The sequence below is a fragment of the Cydia amplana genome, chromosome 9, assembly GCF_948474715.1.
Source record: "Cydia amplana chromosome 9, ilCydAmpl1.1, whole genome shotgun sequence".
NCBI classification, from domain to species: Eukaryota; Metazoa; Arthropoda; class Insecta; order Lepidoptera; family Tortricidae; genus Cydia; species Cydia amplana.
The window spans coordinates 11826525-11854172 of NC_086077.1; the positions used below are offsets into that span (position 1 = coordinate 11826525).

The 27648-nt window shown below is 35.7% G+C and overlaps 1 protein-coding gene and 1 long non-coding RNA gene across 2 annotated transcripts in view; both read right to left on the bottom strand.

Annotated features, from left to right (window-relative positions):
* The window catches only part of LOC134651163 (uncharacterized), a 61042-nt gene extending 38245 nt beyond the window's left edge, over window positions 1-22797 (bottom strand). The window contains exon 1 of the long non-coding RNA XR_010097081.1: window positions 22731-22797. This is a non-coding gene — a long non-coding RNA (uncharacterized LOC134651163). The remainder of the gene's footprint in view (window positions 1-22730) is intronic.
* LOC134651112 (sucrose-6-phosphate hydrolase-like) lies at window positions 8731-10264 on the bottom strand. Its single transcript, XM_063506117.1, has one exon. It carries the CDS (start codon window positions 10236-10238, stop codon window positions 8778-8780), a length of 1461 nt encoding a protein of 486 aa, XP_063362187.1. The 5' UTR covers window positions 10239-10264; the 3' UTR covers window positions 8731-8777.
* Window positions 22798-27648: the final 4851 nt, after the last annotated feature.

The window sequence follows — 27648 nt, forward strand, 5'->3', positions numbered from 1 at the left end:
GAACGCGACCATAGTGAGACTTCTGTACGAAGTAAGTACGTACTTCTTATTTATTCTGTGGCTAAACATATCAAGTCTACAAAAATATATTACCAATAGCCAATGACAACCCATGCTCCCGGGAAGATTATCTTATACAAAAAAAATATACAATTCAACTGTGACGCCCACAGTACTTCTATAAAAATACGTATTTGTTAGAAAACCAATTAGTCTGATTTTATTGTTGCCTTATTGGTCTAGACAGACTTTTTGTGAGCTGTTATTGACTGTTGTAGCCTGAAAGTGTTATTTTTAAGTTTTTTCTCAAAACTCAATAACAACAATCCAGGTTACGACGAATAACAACACTGAAAAACAAAATGCTATAAAATCAGGGGCCCATCACAAAAACCTTTAAACGAGCAATTCTTGCATATTTATTTATTTATATGTTTATTTATTTAAAAGCAGTGGTGGCCGAGTGGATATGACGTCCGACTTTCAATCCGGAGGTCGCGGGTTCAAATCCTGGCTCGTACCAATGAGTTTTTCGGAACTTATGTACGAAATATCATTTGATATTTACCACTAGCTTGTCGGTGAAGGAAAACATCGTGAAGAAACCTGCATACATCTGCGAAGAAATTCAAAGGTGTATGTGAAGTCCCCATTCCGCATTGGGCTAGCGTGGGGACTATAGCCCGAGCCCTCTCGCGCATGAGAGGAGGCCTGTGCCCAGCAGTGGGACGTATATAGGCTCAAATTACCTATATATTTCGGCGATCTCGGAAACGGCTCTAACGATTTCGATGAAATTTGGTATATGGGGGTTTACGGGGGAAAAATCGATCTAGCTAGGTCTTATCTCTGGGAAAACGCGAATTTTTGAGTTTTTATAAGCAATCAAAAGTCGAGGCGGACGCGCGGATGGTCCCGCGCCACGCGCTATGGCCATCGCAGTTATTTTTTATTTAATTTTTTTTACTACTCACGCTGGGCCCGTTTTAAGGTATAGTTTATTATTATTTTATGACTTAATGACATTAGAGAAAGTATATGAAATATGGCTCCTGGGCCCCAAATAGGGACGGACATGATTGTGACCTTCCACTATCAAACATCGGTTATATTAGTGAGAAATTGTAAGGACGTATTAAAATATTATCCATTTTATGCCTAAGCAATAATAAAGGGTCCCGTGTGGTACCATTCGGGTACGGAATATAACTACCTAATCTATATAATTTGTATTTTTTTTAAATCGATTTTTGTGTCTTTTTTTCAAAACCACTTTTATTATATGTAATATAATAATACGTATAAATATAACGTGCGTAGTATTTTACTTTTATACATTCTAGAGAGCCTAAAAAGTTACGTTCGTAATCTCATTAATTCATTATGATCAAGGTAAAATGTCCTGGTAATTTATAAAAATACAAACATATTTAATTAAAGCTAGATTCGGATAAAAGTTTATCAAAGAAATCCACTTAATCGCCCCCGGTGAACATATTGTTAGGTTTTGCGTCTTATCGTAATTATATCGGCTTTTGCCCTGGAGATATTACTTATAACAAACAAATTGGAGTCTGTCTGTGCAAGACACATTATTTGCTTTAAACAAAAAAAACCCGGCCAAGTGCGAGTCGGACTCGCGTTCCAAGGGTTCCGTAGATTAAGTCCGACTCACGGTTGACTGCACATTTCTAATAGGTTTTCCTGACATCTATAGGTGAAGAACAATTTTGTGTATTTTTTACAAAATTTTAGACCCAGTAGTTTCGGAGATAAGGGGCCTCATTTTTTGCCTATTTTCTTGAATAACTGCTAAACTATTAATCCTAAAATTATAAAAAAAAATATTTGAGATTCTTACAATGAGTTCTTTCATTTGATATGTAACACGATATAGTTTGAAAAACTTTATTTTTAAATTTTCTCATTTACCCCCCAAAACGGCCTCCATAATATGGAGTCCATATTTAAAATTCATTTATTTACACTTCCATCTTTGGGTCACAAACTTACATAATGTGTGCCAAATTTCAACTTAATTGGTCCAGTACCTAGTTTCGGAGAAAATAGGCTGTGACAGACGGACGGACAGACATACGCACGAGTGATCCTATTTACAAGGGTTCCGTTTTTTCCTTTGAGGTAAGGAACCCGAACAAGGAAAAGTGACAATTGTGCTCTGTGCCAAAACGTGAACGCCGGAGTGATCTACGTAAGTGGAGATGGCGAGACAACCTGGACCCATTTCTCTGGCCAGTAATTGCACTTATCGGGAGGATTGGATTAGGAGGCATTTGTCCAGCAGTGAAACACTTTATATGATTGCGTTTCTACTAGAGATGTGAGAGGATACGTAATTGCGTAGTGTTTTGTATAGGCATGTGTTTGTCATTAACCAATAGAAACACTTCATTTACCTACCTATCCTCTCTCAGCGGTGCGAAGTTTTTGTGCATACAAAACAAGGGAAGGTTGTGTGAGAGGAATGTGTTGCGAGAAATGGACGTTTATTTCAGTCCAAACACTACGAGTATACTGTCAATAGTAGGTAATTTATTTTAGTAAGTACGCTACTTAAAAGTAATGCGCTACTTAAAAGTAATGTCATTGATATTGATAAGTAATTTAGTGTCTGGTAATGCAAACGAATAATTTTGACCACACCTAACAACAATTAAGAGCATTGTCAGATGGGGTGCGAGTGACCATGATCTAAATAATTATACAGTGTATTTTCTTGTATTTTCCAATTTTAAATTAACAAGGGATTTTTATTAAATTAGGTACCAATTACATGTTTTCCCAGTAAAAACAGGTGAACTCGCCAACTAAAGCGAGTCTAAAATAAAAATATGGACGATAACTAAACGCCGGCGGCTCTGCAAAATTAAGATACAGGTCGGACAGCCCGGACCAGAGGATAACGAGACAGCATACAAGCGAGGCGTGATGACGAAAATATAATATTACCTTATATTTAGTTTCTACTAGCTTTTGCCCGCGACTTCGTCTGCGTGGAATAAGTAATTTGGGTACCTTACTTTTTAAACTCTCTCTGCTTTTTATTCATCCTTCTTTTCATCCCCAAATTGGTCCACTCTATAAATTTCCACCCCATTTTTTACACCCTTAAGGGATGATTTCGGGAATAAATACTATTCTATATCCTTCCCAACAGCTCAAACTATCCGGATACCAAGTTTCATCTAAATCGGTTCAGCGGTTATTGATTCCCTATACAAATTTCCACCCCCCTTGACGGGTGAGTTCTGCATGGGATAAAAAGTATCCTATGTCCTTTCCCGGAACTCAAAGTGTCTGTATGTAGGTACCAAATTTCAACTAAATCGGTTCAGCGATTAAAGCGTGAAGAGGTAACAGACAGACAGACAGACACACTTTCGCATTTATAATATTAGTATGGATTTTTATCTTGGCTAAACTCAATAAAGGTAAAAAAATATATTTGAAGCCCATCTTGCATTTAGTAGTGAAGTGTCAGGATAGACGTTCTATACACCGTGTTTTTTTTATTTCCGTTAATTTCAAGGGTGCATTCCTGAGCTTAAATCAAGTAACTTTCTCAAAGACACGACGATATTCTAATTAACTCCACTTCGGAGATATGCAATAATTTTCTTTTTCCTATAAGGCCTCTACAAGCGTATACACTTGCCTTAGGGCCAGTTTACATATTGATTAGTATTTAGAATGAGTTCATAGATTTGCTACTAAACTTAAGTACAATCTCGGTCGATAGATGTTCGAAATGACATTGATATGTCACAGATTTCAATTGTTTAGTTGAGTTAAATGTAATGCCCGTGTTACAACAACGCTATATGCTACATTTAATTACTTTTTAGACTTTTTTTTAAGCAAAACAAAAAAATATTAAATTAACTATGCCATTTAGTTCTCTTAAAAGTACTTAACCATACCCCGAAGTTAACGGAATTCAATAAAAACACGGTGTATATTAAATTTATAACATGGTGTTATACGTATTTAAAAGTAGACTGAAATGACATTTCATAGTATGAACATCATGTGTCATCCCATACTATGAAATGTCATTTCAGTCTACGGAATAAAAAAATAGACTTTAAGTATTGTTATTAGCGCATTGTAATTATGCCTACTTGAATAAACTATCTTTTATCTTATCTTTTTATCTTTATTTCCTTTGGTAACGTTGCAGTATTTCGTACGCAAACGTACTAAATGAGAAAGATAACAAAATAAGCCCATGGATTAAGATAATCTCAACATCTTGATGTGATACGAATCGATATGTTTAGTTGGTCGACATTATCTGACAGATTGGTCTTATGTGAGTAATGTTACGAGAAGATGGGACAACTGTGAGACCTATCAGAGTTATGTACATTATTTATTTTATCATACTTGCAATTCATTGTCCTTGATTTCAGATTTCAGGTAAATATTTTCAATTGTGAAAATATTTACCTGATTTTATTTATTTATTTGTTTTGAATTGTGAAGTATTTTCAGTGTGATACGGGAAAAGTGTGGACTGAACGAAGATGTAGTGACAAAAATTGAGAAAGGTATGTTGAGATGGTTTGGACACATGGAAAGAATGAGTGAAAGAAGGCTGACAAAGAGAGTGTATAAGGGAGAAGTAGAAGAGGGAGTTGGAAGGGGCAGACCTCGGCGGACTTTCTTCGATCAGATCGGAGAAATCCTGAAGAAAGGCCAGGTCAAGAGCTCCCTAAACCGGCGAGCGTGTATGAGGAATATTATGAAAGTAACGGAAGCGAAAGAGGTATGTCAGGATCGTAGCAAGTGGAAATCCGTGGTCTCTGCCTACCCCTCCGGGAAATAGGCGTGATTATATGTATGTATGTATGTATGTATGTATGTATGTATGTATGTATGTATGTATGTATGTATGTATGTATGTATGTATTTTCAATTGTATTTAATCAAGGGCAAATGACATGGAACATGGACCATATTCACGAGAGCGTACTTTAATCAAAACTTTATCCTCCTAAGTCCCTGCGTACAAATATTTGTACATATTCCAGAAAATATTTTGAACTTTCATTGAGTAACTATGGGTTCCGAATTCAAAAACAAAACAAATGCTTCTGGGTCTTAGGAGGTTAAAATGTTAAAGTTGGCTTGATGAAAAAGATCACTAAAACATTTCTAATGTTTATTTATTTTCAGTTGTATTGTTTACCATGGCAATATAATGTGTACCTACATGTAGTTATATAGCCGAGGGATTGACAAGTAACATTTCAAACAGAAGTATATTTTCAGAGTAATTGAGATAAATCGTCATAATTTTAAAATTAATTAGGAAAAAACCCACACAACGGCCTTATTTTCCGTTGCAAATGCGCGCGCGCCATATTTTCTGTTTTCTTCTAATTTCTTGGCTTTATGCCCCGTCTAAGTAACTATTAACGACATTAGGTAATTACGCGTGGTAATTAAATTAAATACATTATTCAGGCAAAACAAAAAATTAAGGTATGTGAGACACAATACATTATTCTGACAAAAAAATATCGTTGTAATAATATTCTCGAATATCGAAAAATGTTACCAAACGTTTAGACAACTTATCTTAAAGTCGGAATTGCACCCCTTTTGCAAAGTGGCGACATACGCTGCTGTCCGTGACATTTCCTGAGCGCCAAAGTTAAAATAAGTATTTTTCTACTCCAGCACTTAAATGTGTCAATTAAATGACTGACAGTGATATCTAAAGCAATGTCATTTGAATGCTTTGTCTATAGGCTCATAAGATGACTGCTAGCAGTCATCTTATGAGTATAATACAACTGCTTTATTTTTTTTAAAGATACAAGTTCCGATCATCTTGATTGAAAGAGGTATGTTTTCATTTACAATAATAACTCTTTTTTTTTTAAATAATAACTCTTTTTTTTTAATAATAACTCAATTTTTTTTAAATAATAACTCTTTTTTTTTAATAATAACTCTATTTTTTTTAATAATAACTTTTTTTTTTTTTTTTGCTGCAGCTGTCATAGAAAAAGTAATGTATGCAACAGCTCATAATTGGTTCTTAAAATTCTCGGGTCTTTTTTTACAAAACTCGACTACGTCTCGTTTTGTAACTTCGACCCTTGAATTTTAAGAACCCTTATTATATCACTGTTGCATAAACTACTATTCTTTGCAATCGTATTATTATCTATATATATAAATGCAAGTGTCCTGACTGACTGACTGACTGATTCATCAACGCAGAGCCGAAACTACAAAAGCTAGAAAGTTGAAATTTGCACACTAGGTTGAATTTATAAAGTGTACAAGAGATAAGAAGCGATTTTGAAAAATTCAACCCCTAAGGGGGTTAAAAAGGGGATGAAAGGTTGTATGGGGTGCAAGTTTTATTTTGAGCTAGGAATTTGAAACTTTGTAAAAATGTACTATATTAAAAAACACGAAAACTAATTTCTGCGTTTTCGAAAATTCATCCCCCAAGGTGGTGAAAAAGGGGTTGAAAGTTTGTATGGAGATCAAATATTTTTGTGAGTGTTGGACTTTAAACTTTGTATATGGGGATACTATTATAAGACGGGAAAAGTAATTTCAGCGTTTTTGAAAATTCATCCCCTAACAGGGTTAAAAAGGGGTTGAAAGTTTGAATCCATTACAAATGCTTTGAAACTTCTTAGAAAGACATAATAGCCGATGACAAAAAACAGGAATTGCGACGTTTTAGGTAATTCAATCCCTAAGGGGGTAAAAAAAGGGAAGAAAGTTTGTCCTGGGGTGCAAAATTTATTTTAAGCTAGGACCTTGAAACTTCGTAAAAAAGTATTAAATTAAAAAACAAGAAAACTAATTTCAGCGTTTTTAAAACTTCATCCCCCGAGGTGGTAAAAAAAGGGTTGAAAGTTTGTACGGAGATTTTAGAGAGTGCGGGACTTGAATCTTTGTATTTAGGGATATTATTAGAAGACAGGAAAAGTCATTTCAGCGTTTTGTAAAATTCATCCCCTAACAGGGTTAAAAGGGGGTTGAAAATTTGTATGGAGTTCAAATTTTATTTTAAGTTAGGAACTTGAAACTTCGTAAAAATATATGTTATTAAAATACAAGAAAACTAATTTCAGCGTTTTTGAATTATCTTCCCCTAAGGTGGTGAAAAAGGGGTTGGAAGTTTGTATGGATATCAAACATTTTTTCGAACGCGCGACGTGAATCTTTCTATTTGGGGATATTATTAGAAGACAGGAAAAGTTATTTTAGCGTTTTGTAAAATTCATCCCCTAACAGGGTTAAAAAGGGGGTTGAAAGTTTGTATAGGGTTCAAATTTTATTTAAAGCTACAAACTTGAAACTTCGTAAAAATTTATTTTATCAAAAGAGAAGAAAACTAATTTCAGAGATTTTGATAATTCATCCCCCGAGGTGGTGAAAAAGGGGTTGAAAATTTGTATGGAGGCCAAACATTTTTTTGAGTGCGGGACTTGAATGGTTGTATAAAGGCATATTATTAGAATACAAGAAAAATAATTTCAGCTTTTAAAAAAATCATCCCCTAAAATGGTTAAAAAGGGGTTGAAAGTTTGTATAGGGTTCAAATTTTATTTAAAGCTAGGAACTTCAAACTTCGTAAATAGGTAGTTAGGTAGTAGGTTTTATTAAATAGAGGACATAAAAATCTTCTAAGGGGGTTTAGAGGGATTATATCGAGGACAATTTTATTCAGTTAGGGGCTTGAAACTTCGTAGGTTGTGAAAGACAAAGTCTCATGCGTTGTATAATATTAATAATTAACAAATGATTAACCATCCTACCGCAATCTCTTGCTGCATAATGTTCTAAGCTAATGTAGAATATATAACCACCAATATACAAATCCACGCGTACGAAGTCGCGGGCAACAGCTAGTTATATCATAAATACAAATGCAGCAGTTACGTTAATACAACTACCTATACAGGTTGGTTTCTGTAAAACTAATCTTATACCAAAGAGAATTTTGAATTCCTATTCTCTTTACTTACTAAATAGGTAAGTAATCAATAATCATGGTCACCCTATGACTTTTGAAAGCGGAAAGACGACACATTGAGTAGGGTGACCACATTGCATGCAAAAATATTTTTTTATTATAATCTGTAAATTAATAATCAATTTAGTGATAAACAACAATTAACAACATCATTAGGCTCAACTTTGAATTCTGTATTATGTGTTGTTCACTTGCTCTACGATCCCGAAATCATATGTATTTACAAATAAAACCCATCGTTATTAATTCGTTTTTTTATTTTTCTTTATGAACATGTGCATCTAATTTTATTTATAAAATGTGTGCGTTTTTTTTTAAGTATTCCCAATGGCACACCCTCGTCCCTGTCACACCTTCGACATCTCCTATTAGCCTTTTGCGAATTGGGATTACTAAAAAAAATAAGGCACACTTTATAAAGTGACCGAACTCTAAATGTCAATTTTAGAAAGGGGTGATAATTTTATTGACAGTACATATGGTGCTACTTTACCGCACTAGTGCGATAATTGACAGATTACGTGATGTCGAAAATTTAAAGGGCCATTTGTACTGTAAAACGTTTTATAGTACATCTAGTGCTACATTACGATTAATACAAAAGCTAATAACTAATTAAATTTAAACAACAATTATAAATCAATTTCAAAAATATTTAAGTAACGAGCACAAAATTTAAACTATGAGAATTTTGAAAATCTAAGAATAATACATTTTAAATACTAGGTTTCATCTTAAATAATCACTAAGGAACGCTTCTGGATAACGAATAAGCCTGTACGTGAATAAACTGGGGGCTGGTGTTTGTAACAATCCACCCACCTTCGGGAAACAGTCGGCTGCTGAACACCACCTCTCCTTCTCCGCAGAACAGCTCTATAGAGCTCGCATCCAGGAATATTCTCCATGAATCCATGCCGATTGGTGCCCATTCTACTTGCCGAATATCGCCTGAACCTCTATCTACTACTACTTTGCCGGTTTCAGGCTCCCAACGTATCCAAGCCTTCTCCCCGCCGTCTGTACCTTCGAGTTGTATTTCAATTTTCTGTCTTAAATCACCCGCCACGATAATTTCAGCTGTTTTTCCAAAACGCAATTCCTGTTGAGGTTGTAGAATCCCAACCATTTCTACCTCATCCCTAAGAACAGTCATGGCGTCCAAAGGTTTCATGGAGATCCGGTCACCGACTAGCCTCAGTTCTCTGACCAACGTCATAGCACCAGCCCAGCCGTCTTCCGCTTCTGGCCGAGGCTGCTCCCACATGTTAAACCAACCTACTAGGACTCTTGTGCCAAACGCTTCCGTAGTCTGTGCTGCATAAAAATCGTGCCCGAAGTCTATTTCTTGAAAATCTACTTCAGGAACAAATTCAAAAGTATCATAGCTGAAACTCCCAATGATATATCCGGTCTGATGAAGATTCTTGAACCTGTCGCCCTGTGGTTCCATGCCTTGTGGAGACATTAGTAGAACAAACTTTCCATCCAACTCAAAGAAGTCGGGACACTCGTACATATAGCTGTCACCCTTGGATTTTGCAATAATATTCAAATACTCCCAGTTCTTCATATCCGTTGACCTATATAGCAAAACCTGTCCTCGGTTATCGTCAGTCTTGCTACCAATTACTACATAATAATGATCTCCGTGCTTCCAAGCCTTTGGATCCCTAAAGTCAGGTGATCCGTTAGGAGCAGAGGATATGACTGGATTTCCTTCGTATTTGTGAAATGTTATACCATCGTCACTGTACGCTAGGTACTGGGTTTCGTTGGACCATGGTTCAGTATCTAAATTGACATGTCCAGTATACATTAAAATCATGGTGTCTCCATCTACCACAGCACTACCAGAGAAGCATTGTTCGGTTTCTGGTACTAACGCTGTCGGCAAATGTTTCCAATGTACTAGGTCGCGGCTGGCAACATGTCCCCAGTGCATGGGGCCCCAAACTGAATCATATGGATAGAATTGATAAAAAAGATGGAATTCCGATTTGTAATACGTGAAGCCGTTTGGGTCGTTAATCCATCCAACCGGTGCGGCGACGTGGTAATGCAGTCTGTACCTTTGGTTGATATCTCCTTTCTTGCTGTCTATGTAAGCCTCTACATTTTGAATATCTTGTTCTGTTTGCCGTGCAACTTTACAGTACCCCAAGGTCAGAAAAACAAGTAGTACGAATACTTTAACAGCCACCATGGTGTCGACTATCTCTTAAGTGCCGTCACTAAGTCTTATATAGGAGGTAAGATAGTTATCTCGAAGATAATCTGAAGTGTTTTGTTTGGTTCCACTTGAGAAGTGATTAGGATCGTTTCTTAAGGTGCAGTGCTTTCAGCCAGCACAGTTTTTGAAAAATCGTAGTGCTGTTTTAGATCATAATACTGCTGCATCGATTCGCTTAATTGATAGAAAAAAATAATGAGCATCTAAAACGCACCATTCAAAATTCATAATTATTTTTGCTCAAAAGCTATTAATATGAAAATACTTCTAAAAATGCGTAATATTATTTTTGATCGAACATATCGATTACTTTTATGTTAACAGCACCTTACTAAATATAACTATGATATTTTCAATCCCGGGCACGCACGGCTGTCCGCTCAGTGCTTAGCGAGTTGCGTTTGGGGAAGAACCTGAACTCACTGCACCTTAAGAATGAGAGCGGTAGTCATTACGTATTTATTTAGTCAAGAGCAATTGATATTGATAATTTCAATCGACGTCAAGGTCAATGTCAGTGTATTATGAGTAAACACACAAAAGCACAGTTTTATAATAGTATTTTATGCAACCGTTGTTTAAGAGAGGTCAAAAAAGGCGAGTGGCGTGAGTATCAATTTGAGGCGAAAATTGTTAATAAAGACGCCACGAGTATTTTTTGACTCAGTTAAACAACGTTGCATACAATACTTTTTCTACGACCAAACACTTTGAAATAAAATTGTAAATTTAACAAATATTTTTCATGTCATCTAGTGCTTCTACCTACGGTATCTACCTGTTTTTAGTGATTCTTGTGCTATTACTGATATTTCTTCAGGCGTAGACACTAAGTTTTTGGTTTCATCCATTTTAACTTGAAAGAGACACTGTTTATTAACAGAAAAGTTAAGTTTTCATTCGACAGGCACAATAGTATTCATATCCAAGATTCACAATATTCAAGAAGTAGCAAAAAATGGAGGGTACGAGCGGGAAAAGAATGAATGAAATTTAAAAAAAAACATGTCTATGGTTCACTTATTTGTCAGATATGACATTCACACCCATAAGCGAGAGCGAGAAAGATATATTTCTTTCTCGCTTTCACTCATGGGTGCGACGAACCAAGGTCGCGTTGCGGTGCGACAGTGTGTTACGACTATAAGGTTGGCAACAATGTATTTTTTAAGTGGCCATTACACAAAGTATTGTAAAAGTGCCAAAAAGATACTACGTGTATGCACGAATTCTTTTTTGGGGAATAGACTAAAGACTAGTCTTGACAACTATAATATAGGGCTTTAAATGTCTGTGCACGACCCTTTAAATGACAAATAAAAGTGCGGGAGTAGAAAAAATGTATTAAATAAATAGTAAGAAATATGTATTGGATTACATAGAAATATTATTAATTTTTACACAACTGCCCCAAAAAAGGAGTGTATTGTTTTTCCGAATATGTTTTAATTTTACTTTGACCAGAGTGCTTTCATTTATCACTTTCCTAAAATAAATGCTATCTAATTTACATATACCCGAAGATCACCAAAATGAAACAGTTTAATCTGGGGATTTACAGTCCGTTTAATAAATATGGCAGCAAGGTTCACTAGCTGCATAGTTGTATTATGTGTTCTTGGCAGGTCTTTCTAATTTCAACCTTTTATTTTGTGGCAATCCTGTATGTCAAATACAGTGCGTTAAAGGGAAAATCGATTCTGAAAACGTAGCTTCAGACAATAGAAATCAAAGGGAGTGAAGAGGAACCAGTGAGTGAAATTTCGACATCTATTTTGTATAAACTAGACAGGTAACAAGAAAATAGAAAGAATTAAGGTGACAGTCCATTTCCAACCGCAGCTGCACTACTGTTCATTTTACTATGGACATTGACAGTAACAGCGACGCGTTCAGTACCAGTAGTGCAGCTGCGGTCAGAAATGGAATGTTACCCTTACCCTCAGACCGCCTATAGGTACCTCCGCATACTCTAATTATATATCATAGTAGGTAACCAAAAGGTCGGTTAGACTGACAGGTACCTAGTGTAATTAGAATTCCATTGGTTGACACTCTTCGGGTATGGAATCCTAAGATGTCATGGAGATTAAAGCGCTGCGCAGGTACTATCTTATACTTGTTATGCACATGATACTTACTAATAGCCCCTGTTTAGCTTATTCTGTCAGAATGGTAACTATGGAAATGGAACCCTATACTCTTGGGCGATTTTTATTCATGAATGTTACATTTCTTTATTTATTCGACGCGAGAAGGGTAATGGAATGAAGATAAATAAAATTGTCACACGGTTGAATAAGGAGAGGTCTGAAGAACCAACTGCATTGCTAATTGTGCAGTCTCTGCTCTAAACGGGCGCCATATTTAATTTGCGAGCTTTAATTAAACTTGGCCACGCTGCTTCTATTCGGAGTCAAGAGACAGGGCAAGTCCTGACAGTATTAGTTTTTAATTTAGACGTTGTACGGCAGTATGTCAGCGAAATTGGCTACTTTTCAACCAGTCTAATCAACTTCTTTTTTAGAACTGTCAATACGATTTTCTAATATGGAATTTATACGAAAACATGTATAGTGACATCACGGTCAACTCACTTACTTTTTATATTTCTAATACTACTTATCTATGTTTTTCTACTTTTTGTTTGTCTACTAATTATCTAGTGCTTTATTCGTGCACGGTGTTAAAAGAACCACATAGTTAACACCCATATTTGCTCCGTACATGACTGCGGCCGCACTGGCGGGTGCGGGAGGACGTATCTGACATTTCACAGCTGTCGAATTTTCCATTTATGTAAATTAAAAATAAAATTAACTAGGTACATTTTGTTTATTTATTTTTTTTATATCATTGTACATATAAGTCAAAGTTAGGAGGTTCTATGGTAAAATAAACATATATTATTACCTATTTGAAGTTCCACACCTTTTAATAAGAACTTGTGCATTGGCTCTCTGAAAGCATAATTTGGTGATGTTAAACCACTGTTGAGGTTCCGCTGTTAAATAACATAATTTATGGTTGAATATTTCTGTGTAAAAGTTGATTGCCGGGAATTTTTATATTAGTTAGGTAATTCAGTATATTTTAAGACCAAGTATTTTATTCTGATGCCCCTGAAATAGTTAATGGACGTCATTTGTCTCATTTCGCGCAACGTTGAGCGTGCAATTAAGCGCCATTCACATAGAGCGGCCTGTTATAACGACAGATGGACCTACAAGTTTGATAAATTGATAGAGAGTAAGAAATTTAACAAGGCAATTTAGTTGGGGCTGCATATGACCGCCAATCTTCATAGTTTTCTATGCGGGTCACTTTTTCTTCGAGTGTATGTGCTTCTTCTTCTTTAACACCTAGCTCCATGTCCATGCTTAGATAAGGCTCCCTGTCTGTTAAAATATAGGTAGTCAAAAATATCATATTATATACGTTGCTCGACTTGGCGGGGGCACTGCTGTAAGGCAGATATATGAGCAATGATCGGAATAGGTAGTGCCATTTGGGGTCAATGGCCTCAAACATTGTACTGAACATGGATAAGACTCGGGATTCCGAGACTTATTTTTTCACGAAAATATTTCTTGGTATGTCTTTAACAGGCTACAGGACTAATGTTCATTTATAGTATCAATCGATCGGCTTTGTTTTTAGGATCATTTGTCTATATGGGACCCATTGCATTAAAGCAACACAAAAGTCAGAAATTATAGTCAAAGTCCGACAGTCGCACTTCACTCGCGAAACGCCCCTCACAAAAGGATAAGTGAACGTGACGTCAAGGTCATTGAGATCCCATCTTGAAGTATGGACTAAACAAGAAAATTGCGTTTTTGTCCGTGAAATATTGCGTTTATGTATATAGTTGCTGTACAATATTTTTTTGGATAAAATGTAAGGAGTCGAATGGTACCCTTACTTTTATCGTTTTTGTAAGTTAAAAAAAACTTAAATTTTGAAACTTTCAGGTCCTGTATTTTTGTAACATTTCCGTATTTTATTTTAATATCCACATTATTATGATAAATTGCTCATTTGCTATAAGATTTTGTTATAAAATTCAACATGTGTCATCATCCCTATTGAAGTAGGTAATATGAAAACTCGGGGTGAAAAGGTATATCCATACTAAGCTTACGCATCGAAGTCCCGTGAAATGGCACTACCAATTCCGATCACTGTATATGAGTCATGACGTCACTTCCCAGTTTCATCTATTGTCTTGGTATAGTGGATTTCCAATATTTCCATAGAGCAATAGTCTATGTATACAGGGTGAAACCTAGGTCGTAAACAGAAATCTTTGTTTCTATCACAGTATGTTAAGGCAAATTCATTGCATTAACTCTAGAAGCAAACAATGAAACTTTATTGATCATAATTTTAAATAGCAAAAACACCAACCTTATGGTCACCCTATTCGACAAGACTTGATGGTCTGTAGCTTAAAGTACCACTTATGTTCTGTAGAATTATTTTATCTTATCAATCGAGTACTTAGGCTATCATTCAGTGTATTTCAGAAACCTACATTGTATCTATATTTAATGCAAACACGCTTATTGGTTCTAAATCGTAGTTTATTTTAAAATAATAGGCAGCCGGCATTTTAAACGCAAATTGATATTATTTTTCAATTTCAATTCGTTGTGTAATGTTATGACTTTTGAATTTGTCATTGTCAATTTAATCTTTTTTCAACGCTCTTACCAGAAAATACAAAAAGGTTGAATGATTTATGGTATGGTATGGGTATGTTCTATGACAGTTTAACGTTTTAGTTTAGGGTGACCGTGAGATTGAGTAAATTTAAAACAATTTTTTTAATTAACGAATTAACAATCAACGTTTACATATTTTGCCTGTTGTCAAGTCCACATGTTTAAACTAAAGTTAAACATTAAGAAACAAACATTTCTGTTCACGACTTAGTATTCACTCTGTATTTTTTATATAATGAAATGTTTGTAAAACTAACACTTAAACTTTTATTTTGTTTAATAACTTTGTCATTTAATTACCGACTTACCTAATTACAGGTATTATTACTATTCCACTGGCGTACCTAAATACTGGAGTCAATAAATAGTGCTTCAGACCGTTTTATACCGTCATTTGATGCGGTCGCGTCAGTCGCGTGGTTTTTACCCTAATTAGCGGTGAGAGCGGGCACGTCTGAGCTGGCGATTTGTAGCTAACACATTCGGAGCATACAAACGAAGTGGCTACAACGAATTGTGAGGCTTTTTATAAAGACAATCTAAAATCATTCAACAAATAACAATAATAGTAAAAACTTATTAATATAAATAATTAAATACCTCAAACAAATACATACTTACCAAATATATAACTCAAATGTCTCAAAGGCAACCGACCGCCCGTACTCCTAGCGACGACCGATTGACCCTCACCTAATATCAATATGATTAAAAAAAATAAAAAACCGGCCAAGTGCGAGTCGGACTCGCGCACGGAGGGTTCCGCACCATCAACAAAAAATAGAGCAAAACAAGCAAAAAAACGGTCACCCATCCAAGTACTGACCCCGCCCGACGTTGCTTAACTTCGGTCAAAAATCACGTTTGTTGTATGGGAGCCCCACTTAAATCTTTATTTTATTCTGTTTTTAGTATTTGTTGTTATAGCGGCAACAGAAATACATCATCTGTGAAAATTTCAACTAGACTCTAGCTATCACGGTTCGTGAGATACAGCCTGGTGACAGACGGACGGACGGACGGACGGACGGACAGCGGAGTCTTAGTAATAGGGTCCCGTTTTTACCCTGTACTGTGTAGGGTACGGAACCCTAAAAAGCGGCCAAGTGCGAGTCGGACTCGCTCATGAAGGGTTCCGTATTTAGGCGATTTATGACGTATTAAAAAAAACTACTTACTAGATCTCGTTCAAACCAATTTTCGATGGAAGTTTGCATGGTAATGTACATCATATATTTTTTTTAGTTTTATCATTCTCTTATTTTAGAAGTTACAGGGAGGGGGACACATTTTACTACTTTGGAAGTGTCTCTCGCGCAAACTATTCAGTTTAGAAAAAAATGATATTAGAAACCTCAATATCATTTTTGAAGACCTATCCATAGATGCCCCACACTACACGTATGGGTTTAATGAAAAAAAATTTTGAGTTTCAGTTCTACGTATGGGGAACCCCCAAAATTTATTGTTTTTTTTTTCTATTTTTGTGTGAAAATCTTAATGCGGTTCACAGAATACATCTACTTACCAAGTTTCAACAGTATAGTTCTTACAGTTTCGGAAAAAAGTGGCTGTGACATACGGACGGACAGACAGACGGACAGACGGACGGACAGACAGATAGACAGACAGACATGACGAATCCATAAGGGTTCCGTTTTTTGCCAATTGGCTACGGAACCCTAAAAAGGCGAGTGGCGTGAGTAACAATTAGAGGCGAGGCCGAAAATTGTTAATAAAGACGCCACGAGTATTTTTTTATACTTACAATATTTTTTAAGTAGGTATCGAACAAGTGCCAAAAAGATACTGCGTGTATGCAAAAATGTTTTTTTGGGGAATAGACTAAAGACTTGTCTTGAATGTGTGCACGACCCTTTAAATGACAAATAAATGTACCTACGGGAGTAGAAAAAATATCGTTTTCACTTCTCATGCTCGTAAATGGTATAATTTAAGTAGCGTGTAAGCGCCATAAATTTTCTAATTGTGCTCTACTATATAGAGCATAAAGTAAAATCATCTACAATCCTTGCTGTCAATAAAGACCAAAATCTGCCATACAAACTGTCACTGCTGCATGCAGCTGGCGGCCGGCGCGCCCTGACCCCGCTGCACGGTTAAGGTTCTCATAGGCACGGAATAAATAATAGTACTAGGTACAGAAGACTCATTCTCTAACAAAACGCGTCTGTTACGATCAGCACAGATATGGCCGCTAGGTGGCGACAGCGCCACGCGCGGCTTATGGCTAGCAACCAAAATTGGTGTGGAACGGATGTACTTTTAGCAAAGCGACGAAATCGCGGAGTGAGCCAAGCCTATCATAGGTTAGGTAACTAATGAAAATAAACTAAATCATCATCATCATCTTCCTCGCATTGTCCCATTTTGCCACGGCTCATGGTGAAAATAAACTAAATATGTAGGTAGGTATATAAAAAATAAACACAATAAAAAAGTTTCACATTTCTGAGGAAAACGAATGTAAGCTCAAGGGTTGTCTAGTCTAGAGCCAGGGGTGGCTAATTATGGAGTCGTTACCAACTAACTTTAGCAGTTTGCTCAGCACACTCTTCCGGGGGTCTGGGGTTTGGTTCCAGTTGTATGATCATTGATTTAAAGTTTTATAATGATTAGGTACACATTATTAGTTACTTAAATGAGACTTATAAACCTTGAGCGTACCTATCTATCTATCTAATTACTAATACCTTTAAACAAGCAATTCTTGTGAATCTATTTATAAAAAAAAAATATTTTGGGGATCTCGGAAACGGCTCTAACGATTTTGATGAAATTTGCTACCTATATGGGGGTTTTCGGGGCCAAAAATCGATCTAGCTAGGTCTTATTTCTGGAAAAACGGGCATTTTTGAGTTTTTATATGTTTTCCGAGCAAAGCTCGGTCTCCTAGATATTAAAATTAAAGTAAGAAATATATACATGTATGCGTCGACCAAATTACTTCCCTAAAAAAAATCACTACATAGTATAAAACAAAGTCGCTTCCCGCTGTCTGTCTGTCTGTCTGTCTGTATGTATGCTTAGATCTTTAAAACTACGCAACGGATTTTGATGCGATTTTTTAATAGATAGAGTGATTCAAGAGCAAGGGTTATGCATAATTTGTTAACCCGTGCGAAGCCGGGGCGGGTCGCTAGTGTGACATAAACAAGATCAAGTGCGGCTGGTTCGAAAAACTTGCGCACCTAGAAGATGTTGGTATTGTTGGTGTCAACTCTAGCCAAAATTTTCTTCGAAACCATGAGGACAATGTTGCCTTCAAAAAGTCGGAGGTATTTTAAAGTATAATTTTACGCAGTTGTACGATGTTAACGATCTTTTGGGAAGATATATTAACAAAATATAAACCTCCTTCACCAACGAGTAAAGTCTATTATAATTTCTATAACGAAGGACTGGTAGAAATGCTTTTTTTAAGTCACTAATTATTTGGGTATTACTTATTTCATAGTTTATTATTTCATACTTCATAATGTTGAAAACGGCCTAATTAAATAAACAAAAAACAGAACTCAGCTATATTTAGATACACAAAAACAACTCAAGAAGAAAAAGGGTCCGATACCGAATACAATACTTTTTCTGCGTCAAATAAAATAATACTTTTTCTACGATACAATCTAAAGCGGGTTTAAAATGGGAGTCCAAAGTGAAAAGTATGCGATTATATCTTGGTATATACGACAACAATCGGCAGCGAACCTTCACATTTTATCCTGTACTACTATCTATATATATAAATGCAAGTGTCCTGACTGACTGACTGACTGACTGACTGACTGACTGATTCATCAACGCAGAGCCGAAACTACAAAAGATAGAAAGTTGAAATTTGCACACTAGGTTGCATTTATAAAGTGTACAAGAGATAAGAAGCGATTTTGAAAAATTCAACCCCTAAGGGGGTTAAAAAGGGGATGAAAGGTTGTATGGGGAACAAGTTTTATTTTAAGCTAAGAATTTGAAACTTTGTAAAAATGTATTATATTAAAAAACAAGAAAACTAATTTCAGCGTTTTTGAAAATTCATCCCCCAAGGTGGTGAAAAAGGGGTTAAAAGTTTGTATGGTGATCAAATATTTTTGTGAGTGTGGGACTTGAAACTTTGCATATGGGGATATTATTATAAGTCAGGAAAAGTAATTTCAGGGTTTTTGAAAATTCATCCCTTAACAGGGTTAAAAAGGGGTTGAAAGTTTGAATCCATTACAAATGCTTTGAAACTTCTTAGAAAGGCATAATAGCCGATTACAAAACAAAAGTAATTGCAACGTTTTTGGAAATTCAACCCCTAAGGGGGTTAAAAGGGGGATGAAAGTTCGTCTTGGGGTGCAAATTTTATTTTGATCTAGGAACTTGAAACTTTGCAAAAAGGTATTAAATTAAAATACAAGAAAACTAATTTCATCGTTTTTAAAAATTCATCCCCCAAGGTGGTGAAAAAGGGGTTGAAAGTTTGTATGGAGATCAAATATTTTTGTGAGTGTGGGACTTGAAACTTTGTATATGGGGATATTATTATAAGACAGGAAAAGTAATTTCAGTGTTTTTGAAAATTCATCCCCTAACAGGGTTAAAAAGGGGTTGAAAGTTTGAATCCATTACAAATGCTTTGAAACTTCTTAGAAAGGCATAATAGCCGATTACAAAAAAAAAGTAATTGCAACGTTTTTGGAACTCAACCCCTAAGGGGGTTAAAAAGGGGATGAAAGTTCGTCTTGGGGTGCAAATTTTATTTTGATGTAGGAACTTGAAACTTTGCAAAAAGGTGTTAAATTAAAATACAAGAAAACTAATTTCAGCGTTTTTAAAAATTCATCCCCTAAGGTGGTGAAAAAGGGGTTGAAAGTTTGTATGGATATCAAATATTTTTTCGAGCGCGGGACTTGAATCTTTGCATTTGGGGATATTATTAGAAGATAAGAAAAGTAATTTCAGCGTTTTGTAAAATTCATCCCCTAATAGGGTTAAAAAGGGGTTGAAAGTTCGTATAGGCTTCAAATTTTATTTCAAGCTAGGAACTTGAAACTTTGTAAAAAGTTATTAAATTAAAATACAAGAAAACTAATTTCAGCGTTTTTGAAAATTCATCCCCTAAGGTGGTGAAAAAGGGGTTGAAAGTTTGTATGGATATCAAATATTTTTTCGAGCGCGGGACTTGAGTCTTTGTATTTGGGGATATTAATAGAAGACAGGAAAAGTAATTTCAGCGTTTTGTAAAATTCATCCCCTAACAGGGTTAAAAAAGGGTTGAAAATTCGTATAGGGTTCAAATTTTACTTTAAGCTAAGAACTTGAAACTTCGTAAAAAGATATATTTTTAATATGCAAGAAAATTAATTTCAGCGTTTTTGAAAATTCATCCCCTAAGGTGGTGAAAAAGGGGTTGAAAGTTTGTATGGATATCAAATATTTTTTGAGCGCGGGACTTGAATCTTTGCATTTGGGGATATTATTAGAAGACAAGAAAAGTAATTTCAGCGTTTTGTAAAATTCATCCCCTAATAGGGTTAAAAAGGGGTTGAAATTTCGTATAGGGTTCAAATTTTATTTTAAGCTAGGAACTTGTAACTTTGTAAAAAGTTATTAAATTAAAATACAAGAAAACTAATTTCAGCGTTTTTGAAAATTCATCCCCTAAGGTGGTGAAAAAGGGGTTGAAAGTTTGTATGGATATCAAATATTTTTTCGAGCGCGGGACTTGAGTCTTTGTATTTGGGGATATTATTAGAATACAGGAAAAGTAATTTCAGCGTTTTGTAAAATTCATCCCCTAACAGGGTTAAAAAGGGGTTGAAAATTTGTACGGGTTTCAAATTTTATTTTAAGCTAGGAACTTACAACTTCGTAAAAAGGTATTAAATTAAAATACAAGAAAACTAATTTCAGCGTTTTTGAAAATACATCCTGTAAGGTGGTGAAAAAGGGGTTGAAAGTTTGTATGGATATCAAACATTTTTTCGAGCGCGGGACTTGAATCTTTGGATTTGGGGTTATTATTATAAGACAGGAAAAGTAATTTCAGCGTTTTGTAAAATTCATCCCCAAATAGGGTTAAAAAGGGGTTGAAGTTCGTATAGCGTTCAAATTTTATTTTAAGCTAGGAACTTGAAACTTTGTTAAAAGTTATTAAATTAAAATACAAGAAAACTAATTTCAGCGTTTTTGAAAATTCATCCTGTAAGGTGGTGAAAAAGGGGTTGAAAGTTTGTATTGATATTAAACATTTTTTCGAGCGCGGGACTTGAATCTTTGGATTTGGGGATATTATTAGAAGACAGGAAAAGTAATTTTAGCGTTTTGTAAAATTCATCCCCTAACAGGGTTAAAAAGGGGTTGAATTGAAAATTCATATCTCAAGGTGGTGAAAAAGGGGTTGAAAGTTTGTATGGAGATCAGATATTTTTGTGAGTGCGGGGCTTGAATTTTTGTACAGAGGCATTTATTAGAATACAAGAAAAGTAATTTCAGCGTTTTTAAAAGTACATCCCTTAAAAGGGTTAAAAAGGGGTTGAAAGTTTTTATGGGGTTCAAATTTTATTTTAAGCTAGGAACTCGAGACTTCTTAAAAGGGTATTTTATTAAAAGAGAAGAAAACTTATTTCAGCGTTTTTGAAAATTCATCTCTCAAAGTGGTGAAAAAGGGTAAAAAGTTTGTATGGAGATCAAACATTTTTGTTAGTCTTTGTAAAATGGCATTTTATTAAAATACGAGAAAAGTAAATTCAGCGTTTTTAAAATTCATCTCTTAAAGTGTCGAAAGGGGGTTGAAAGTTTGTAAAGTTGCAAACAAACTTGAAACTTCGTAAAAAGGTATTTCATCAAAAGAGAAGAAAACTAATTTCAGAGTTTTTGATAATTCATCCCCATGGTGGTGAAAAAGGGGTTGAAGATTTGTATAGAGGTCAAACATTCATTTGAGTGCGGGACTTTAATCGTTGTAAACTTTGTATATAGGCATATATATTATTAAAATACAAGAAAAGTAATTTCAGCGTTTGTAAAAATTCATCCCCTAAAATGGTTAAAAAGGGGTTGAAAGTTTGTATTTATTTAAAGCTAGGAACTTCAAACTTCGTAAATAGGTAGTTAAGTAGTAGGTTTTATTAAATAGAGGACATGAAAATCTTCTGGTTGAGAGGGATTATATCGAGAACAATTTTATTCAGTTAGGGGCTTGAAGCTTCGTAGGTTGCGAAAGACAAGTATCATGCGTTGTAATATTAATAATTAACAAATGATTAACCGTCTTACTGCGATCTTTTGCTGCATAATGTTCTAAGCTAATGTAGAATATATAACCACCAATATACAAATCCACGCGTACGAAGTCGCGGGCAACAGCTAGTATAGCTATAATAGCGAATAGCGACGATCGAGGAGCGAGTTATTATAAGCGTTACTAGGTCGCTTTCAGCGCCACTCCACCCTCCAACAGCTACTAGAATGAAAAACCTCAACTGCAGTTTTCCCGCTCTGCGTGCATTAAAAATTCAGGATTATAATTTCCATCGCTTACCGAGCGCAGTTCTCAGACGAAATCAGTATTTTTAACTGGTAATTGTGGTACATATTTAGATTAATAATACATAATAATTCAGCCTATACACGTTCCACTGCTGGGCACATCAGGCCTCCTCCCATGCGTGAGAGGGCTTGTGGGCTATAGTCCCCACACTAGCTCAATGCGGATTGGGGACTTCACATACACCTTTGAATTTCTTCGCAGATGTATACAAGTTTCCTCACGATGTTTTCCTTCACCGAAAAGCTAACTAGGGCCACGCCGACACGGACGTGCCCGAAGTTATCCAAGAGTAACATATGTTCTAGCAACATCTTATTCTCATCACAGATAACCTTTCGCTCCAGCAAGACTGTTAACAAGAGTTAATTTGGACTTAAAAGAATAGAATAAGAGTGACCTCACAATATACATTTTGTCAAGTTCACTCATATGCTGGTATGCTTGAGGCTCGTGCGCGGTTCATTATAAATACAGGGCCAAAGTTTACAGCGTCACTCTACTTACGAAATGGCATATATCACACAAGAACCTTTTTCAGTTACGACGTTGTGTTGTTGAGGGTCAGGAGGTCAGGACAGTTATAGTTGGCGGTTTAAAGTTTTAAGTAGATGAGATTTAGGGTAAGAGGCGGGTGTTAATACAAATATGTGAGTTTTATACCACGACACTCACGGCAGTGGCAAACAAATAAAAGATCTGCTTAAGTGTAAGTGGAAACTGTAGAATTGTAGGTTACAAGGCATTGGCCGAAGAAGAGTCCAATACACATTATCCACCTTTTTAACCGTTGTATGTCCGTGTTTTATACACGATGATTTTTAATCGGTGATCAGGAACATTTTTTAACTCAGTAATTGATGAAGATCACGTTGAAGTCGTAATTACATGGATTACTTGTTTTTTTTTAAATCATAATTTTAATTTTGAGATCAATTTTATCCTAAAATCCTTGTCACTCTACTAATGAGTTACGGTATCTATAAGTTATAGCCTCTTTACAAACATAATGGCAATTGATAATTTATGAGTAATAACTTGTCATTGTCATTGTCATATGCATAAACAAAGTCATAGATCCGTCAAATTTCCCGCCATATCGATGGCACTTGACGTATCGTAGTTACTTCATGTAGGATAACCATGTATTTAGTATTTATTAGTTTTAATTATGTTTTAACTTTCAATTAAATAAACAATTAGATAATTGCGTGAGGCCAAGCCTAATAAGTTTAATTTGGGCTAGATATTAATATTTTTCTACTCCTGATCACCGATTAAAAATCATCGTGTATACATATATTTTAGACAATTTACTGCATTGTCGGTTGGTGTGGATAGTTCTTTATTTACGATAATGATCGGTCAGTATCCAAAGTGTCGTTATTGGTTGAAGAAATGTCACTTATGCCACTGACTGATCAGTAAATCAGTATCTTGTCGGAATCAGATCGCACAACTAAAACTCGAATTCACTCCTTCCATGGGTCAAGTGGCAAAAATGTATAATATCGGCGTTAGTTTTGATCGACTAGAGAGTTAAATTTGGTACCTACTTTAGGTACATATACCCAGTTTTTTACATTTAACCTCATTTACCTTTATAAGACCATTATATAATAGCCAGTAGATGACAAATACTTTTTGAACAGAAATTCATTGCGCGCACACTTTTTGCCATAGTTTTAATTTAAATATTTTTCTTTGGTTAGGTACAACGATACGGTACAGTAGGTGTTCTGTTTCATTCTATGGTAGCCGGAACACACAGCGGAACATAGTTCCAAGTTTTATCTCAGCTCTATAAGATTAGAAAGTGTCATCACACAAAGTTGAGAGCTAAACGTCTTGGGGAAGAGTTTTAAAGACAGTGTTGCTAGAAAATGTGAGATGTTGTAAAGATAATACGGGATCTTTGAGCTAGTTTAGTTTTATTTTTTATGGAACTTTTCAAGTTCCTTTTCATGTTCAATAAAACGGCTTTGGTGTAGCCTAGAATCTAGATAATGTTAAAAATTATAGGAGTAATAATACTAGGTACATACTACCTTCGTTATTTTTTTAGGTAGGTAGTTATCTGTTTTTATGTAGGCTGTTTTTTTTGCTCGTGACGCAAAACTTATTGAACTGCTGTTAGGCTCATAATGCTATTAAATCCAGGTGGTTTTTCATTATAACTACATAACTTGTACCGTAATTGCGTTGGGCGTAAGCACAGGGCGGACACGCCATACATCAAAAATGATTTGCGTTTATATGTGTGCGCGGCACGTCTGTACACGCGTCATTGAGTTTCTGACGGAATCCTGACATGCTCTCAGTAGAGCGACTTACGCACACATTCATGTCGCGGCCAGTCGCGGCGAGGTAATCCGAGTCGGGGCGGGGCGGTGCGTGTCCGTTCTGTATGATAATACTATTACTTATTCTGTGGCGTAAGTGCATTGGTCATTACACACATCTGATTTCATAATGCGCGCTCGCTTTCAGCTCGCGCACAAAATATCGTCACTGTGTAAATAATCACCAAGGCACAGAATAAATAATAGTACTAGGTACTGAAGACTCACTCTCTAACAAAGCGCGTCTGTTACGATCAGTACGGATATGATGGTCGTTCTTGTCTACGTGACAGCGTGATAAAACGGTGTCCGTCACTTTCTTTCCCACGGTGTTAAACAGTGACAGTTATTTTATCACGTGGATAAAGATGGATAAAGCTATCCATAATAGGCTGGCAGCACAGATATGGCCGCTAGGTGGCGACAGCGCCACGCGCGGCTTATGGCTAACCACCAAAATTGGTGTGGAACGGATGTACTTTTAGCTACCTGTAGCTGTAGCAAAGCGGCGAAATCGAGGAGTGAGCCACCTGACCAAGGCAGCACGCTTTTATAATAATGTACTAATTACGAGCCCAAACTAACTCTGCAAAGAAATTATTCACTAGTAGGTTACTTACATACATATTTTATTCTGATGATAAAATATGTCGCAAAACACATATAATATTACCTACCTGGTGTTTGAAGTCATGATTGCATTGTCAAGCATGACAAGAATAAAACACTCTACGAGATATTAAACTCGCCAGTTCAGTAAATAAGTACAAACCCCGAGTTATTATTTATGTACTTAATATACAATATTGAAGTTTTGAGAAATGAAGAAGATGCTTTCGTCTTAAGATGATTGATATTAGATTTTAACGATACAATATTTACGTGTCATTTAATCCGAGTCTTGAGACGAATTTTAATAAAAGGAAAGGAAATTAATAACAGGCGCAATTAATACGAGCTACGAGGGTTAAATAGAAACGAAAATTGGACAATTCTCCGATTATATTCATTAAAAAAACATTTGCATACGGAGTGAACATGGAGTAGAGTTCCAATAGTTATAGGTACTCGTGGGCTTGGTTTCTGCGTGCGACTTATCAGCGTGAGCGATTGTCAAAGTCGTATCAAAAAGAGAAAACCGAAACAATTGTTTAAATAACAATCGGCCTCCTTATTACTGCGATATTAAATCTCGTGGCGGCAATTTGTTCGTTTTCATAGCACTATGAAAAAGCTATAAAAACTTCCAAAAGATAAGGATGACAGAAGCTGGTAAAGAAGTGCGCAGGTTATCAAGGTTTAAGTAAATCTAAGGAGTTATTTACACTCTGAGAAGTGTTACATGTACCCGTGTACCTATCCAACGATCAGGAGCGGCATTACCTATGTGAAAGTAATGCACTGACGGCGCGATTCGGAATATGAATAAGAGATTCACTAGATATGAAATAGTAAAGATATGTGACGTTCCACGGCAAAAGGTACCATTGCCCCGGTCCGTACATACCTACTGTGCCAAAGTACAAAATATGTACTGTAAATAACTTCAACTTGTTTTTCGTAAATAAGTCTGGTACAGAAATAAATAACTATCACTAAGTAACTAGAAAAACTCTACTTTGAATTCAATTATGCTGCAGATGGTACTCTTGTCGAGTATGCTCGTAGCGGATTGCATCATGTTTAGCGAAATTCAACCTTATTCACGTGAATGACCCGTAATGAGTGTAAATACTAGTATTTTTCTTATATTTATCACAAATTTACTCGATATTTTACTATCTGATATCATTTCATGTAACTATTTTAACAAGTTTGTCTTTTTATAATATATTACGACGACAAAAAAGTTAACAGCTATTTAATTAATCCCTTTTATCCTTCATATCCTATCCTTTTTAAAGTTAAAAGTTCTATTTAATTAATCCCTTTTATCCTTCATGTTCCAAAGATACCAACTAATTTTCTTCTGTTATTTTTTATCTCAATAAAAAAGAAAAAAGAGTTAACCTAACCTAACCGGCATTGCATTATTTTCTAAACCAACCAATGCCATCATCACCTTTTTCCAGGCGTGTCTCACTCCGCGATTTCGTCGCTTTGCTACAGGTAGCTAAAAGTACATCCGTTCGGCCCCAATTTTGGGGAAAGCCATAAGCAACGCGTGGCGCTGTCGCCAAACTATTATATAATCTGTGACCTAGCGGCCATATCTGTGCTGATCGTAACGGACGCGTTTTGTTAGAGAGTGAGTCTTCTACTGTACTTAGTACTATTATTTTATTCTGTGCTTTTTCTAGAAAATGACAAACGGTACCTAAGCAAAATACTCGATTTATTCAAGCACTAAAAACACGCGCTTATGTCTCTTCCTTAGCTGCGTTAAAGTATACAAAATGTCTGCCTATCATCTTTCTAAGCACACCGTAAAAAGCAGCATCAGATGACAAAAGAGGGCCTGAGATTTGTAGCCTCCTTGATATTCTCCAAATCATTACTGAGCCGTTATTTTAGATGCTGTTTTTTATTCGAAATGCAATCTGCCAGCCTATTATGGATAGCTTTATCCATCTTTATCCACGTGATAAAATAACTGTCACTGTTTAACACCGTGGGAAAGAAAGTGACGGACACCGTTTTATCACGCTGTCACGTAGACAAGAACGACCATCATATCCGTACTGGCTTTGTTATTTGAGATAGATTCTTCAAATTATCTTTCTTTTATTTGTCTTTCTTAAGTCTGTCGTATCAATTTTCTT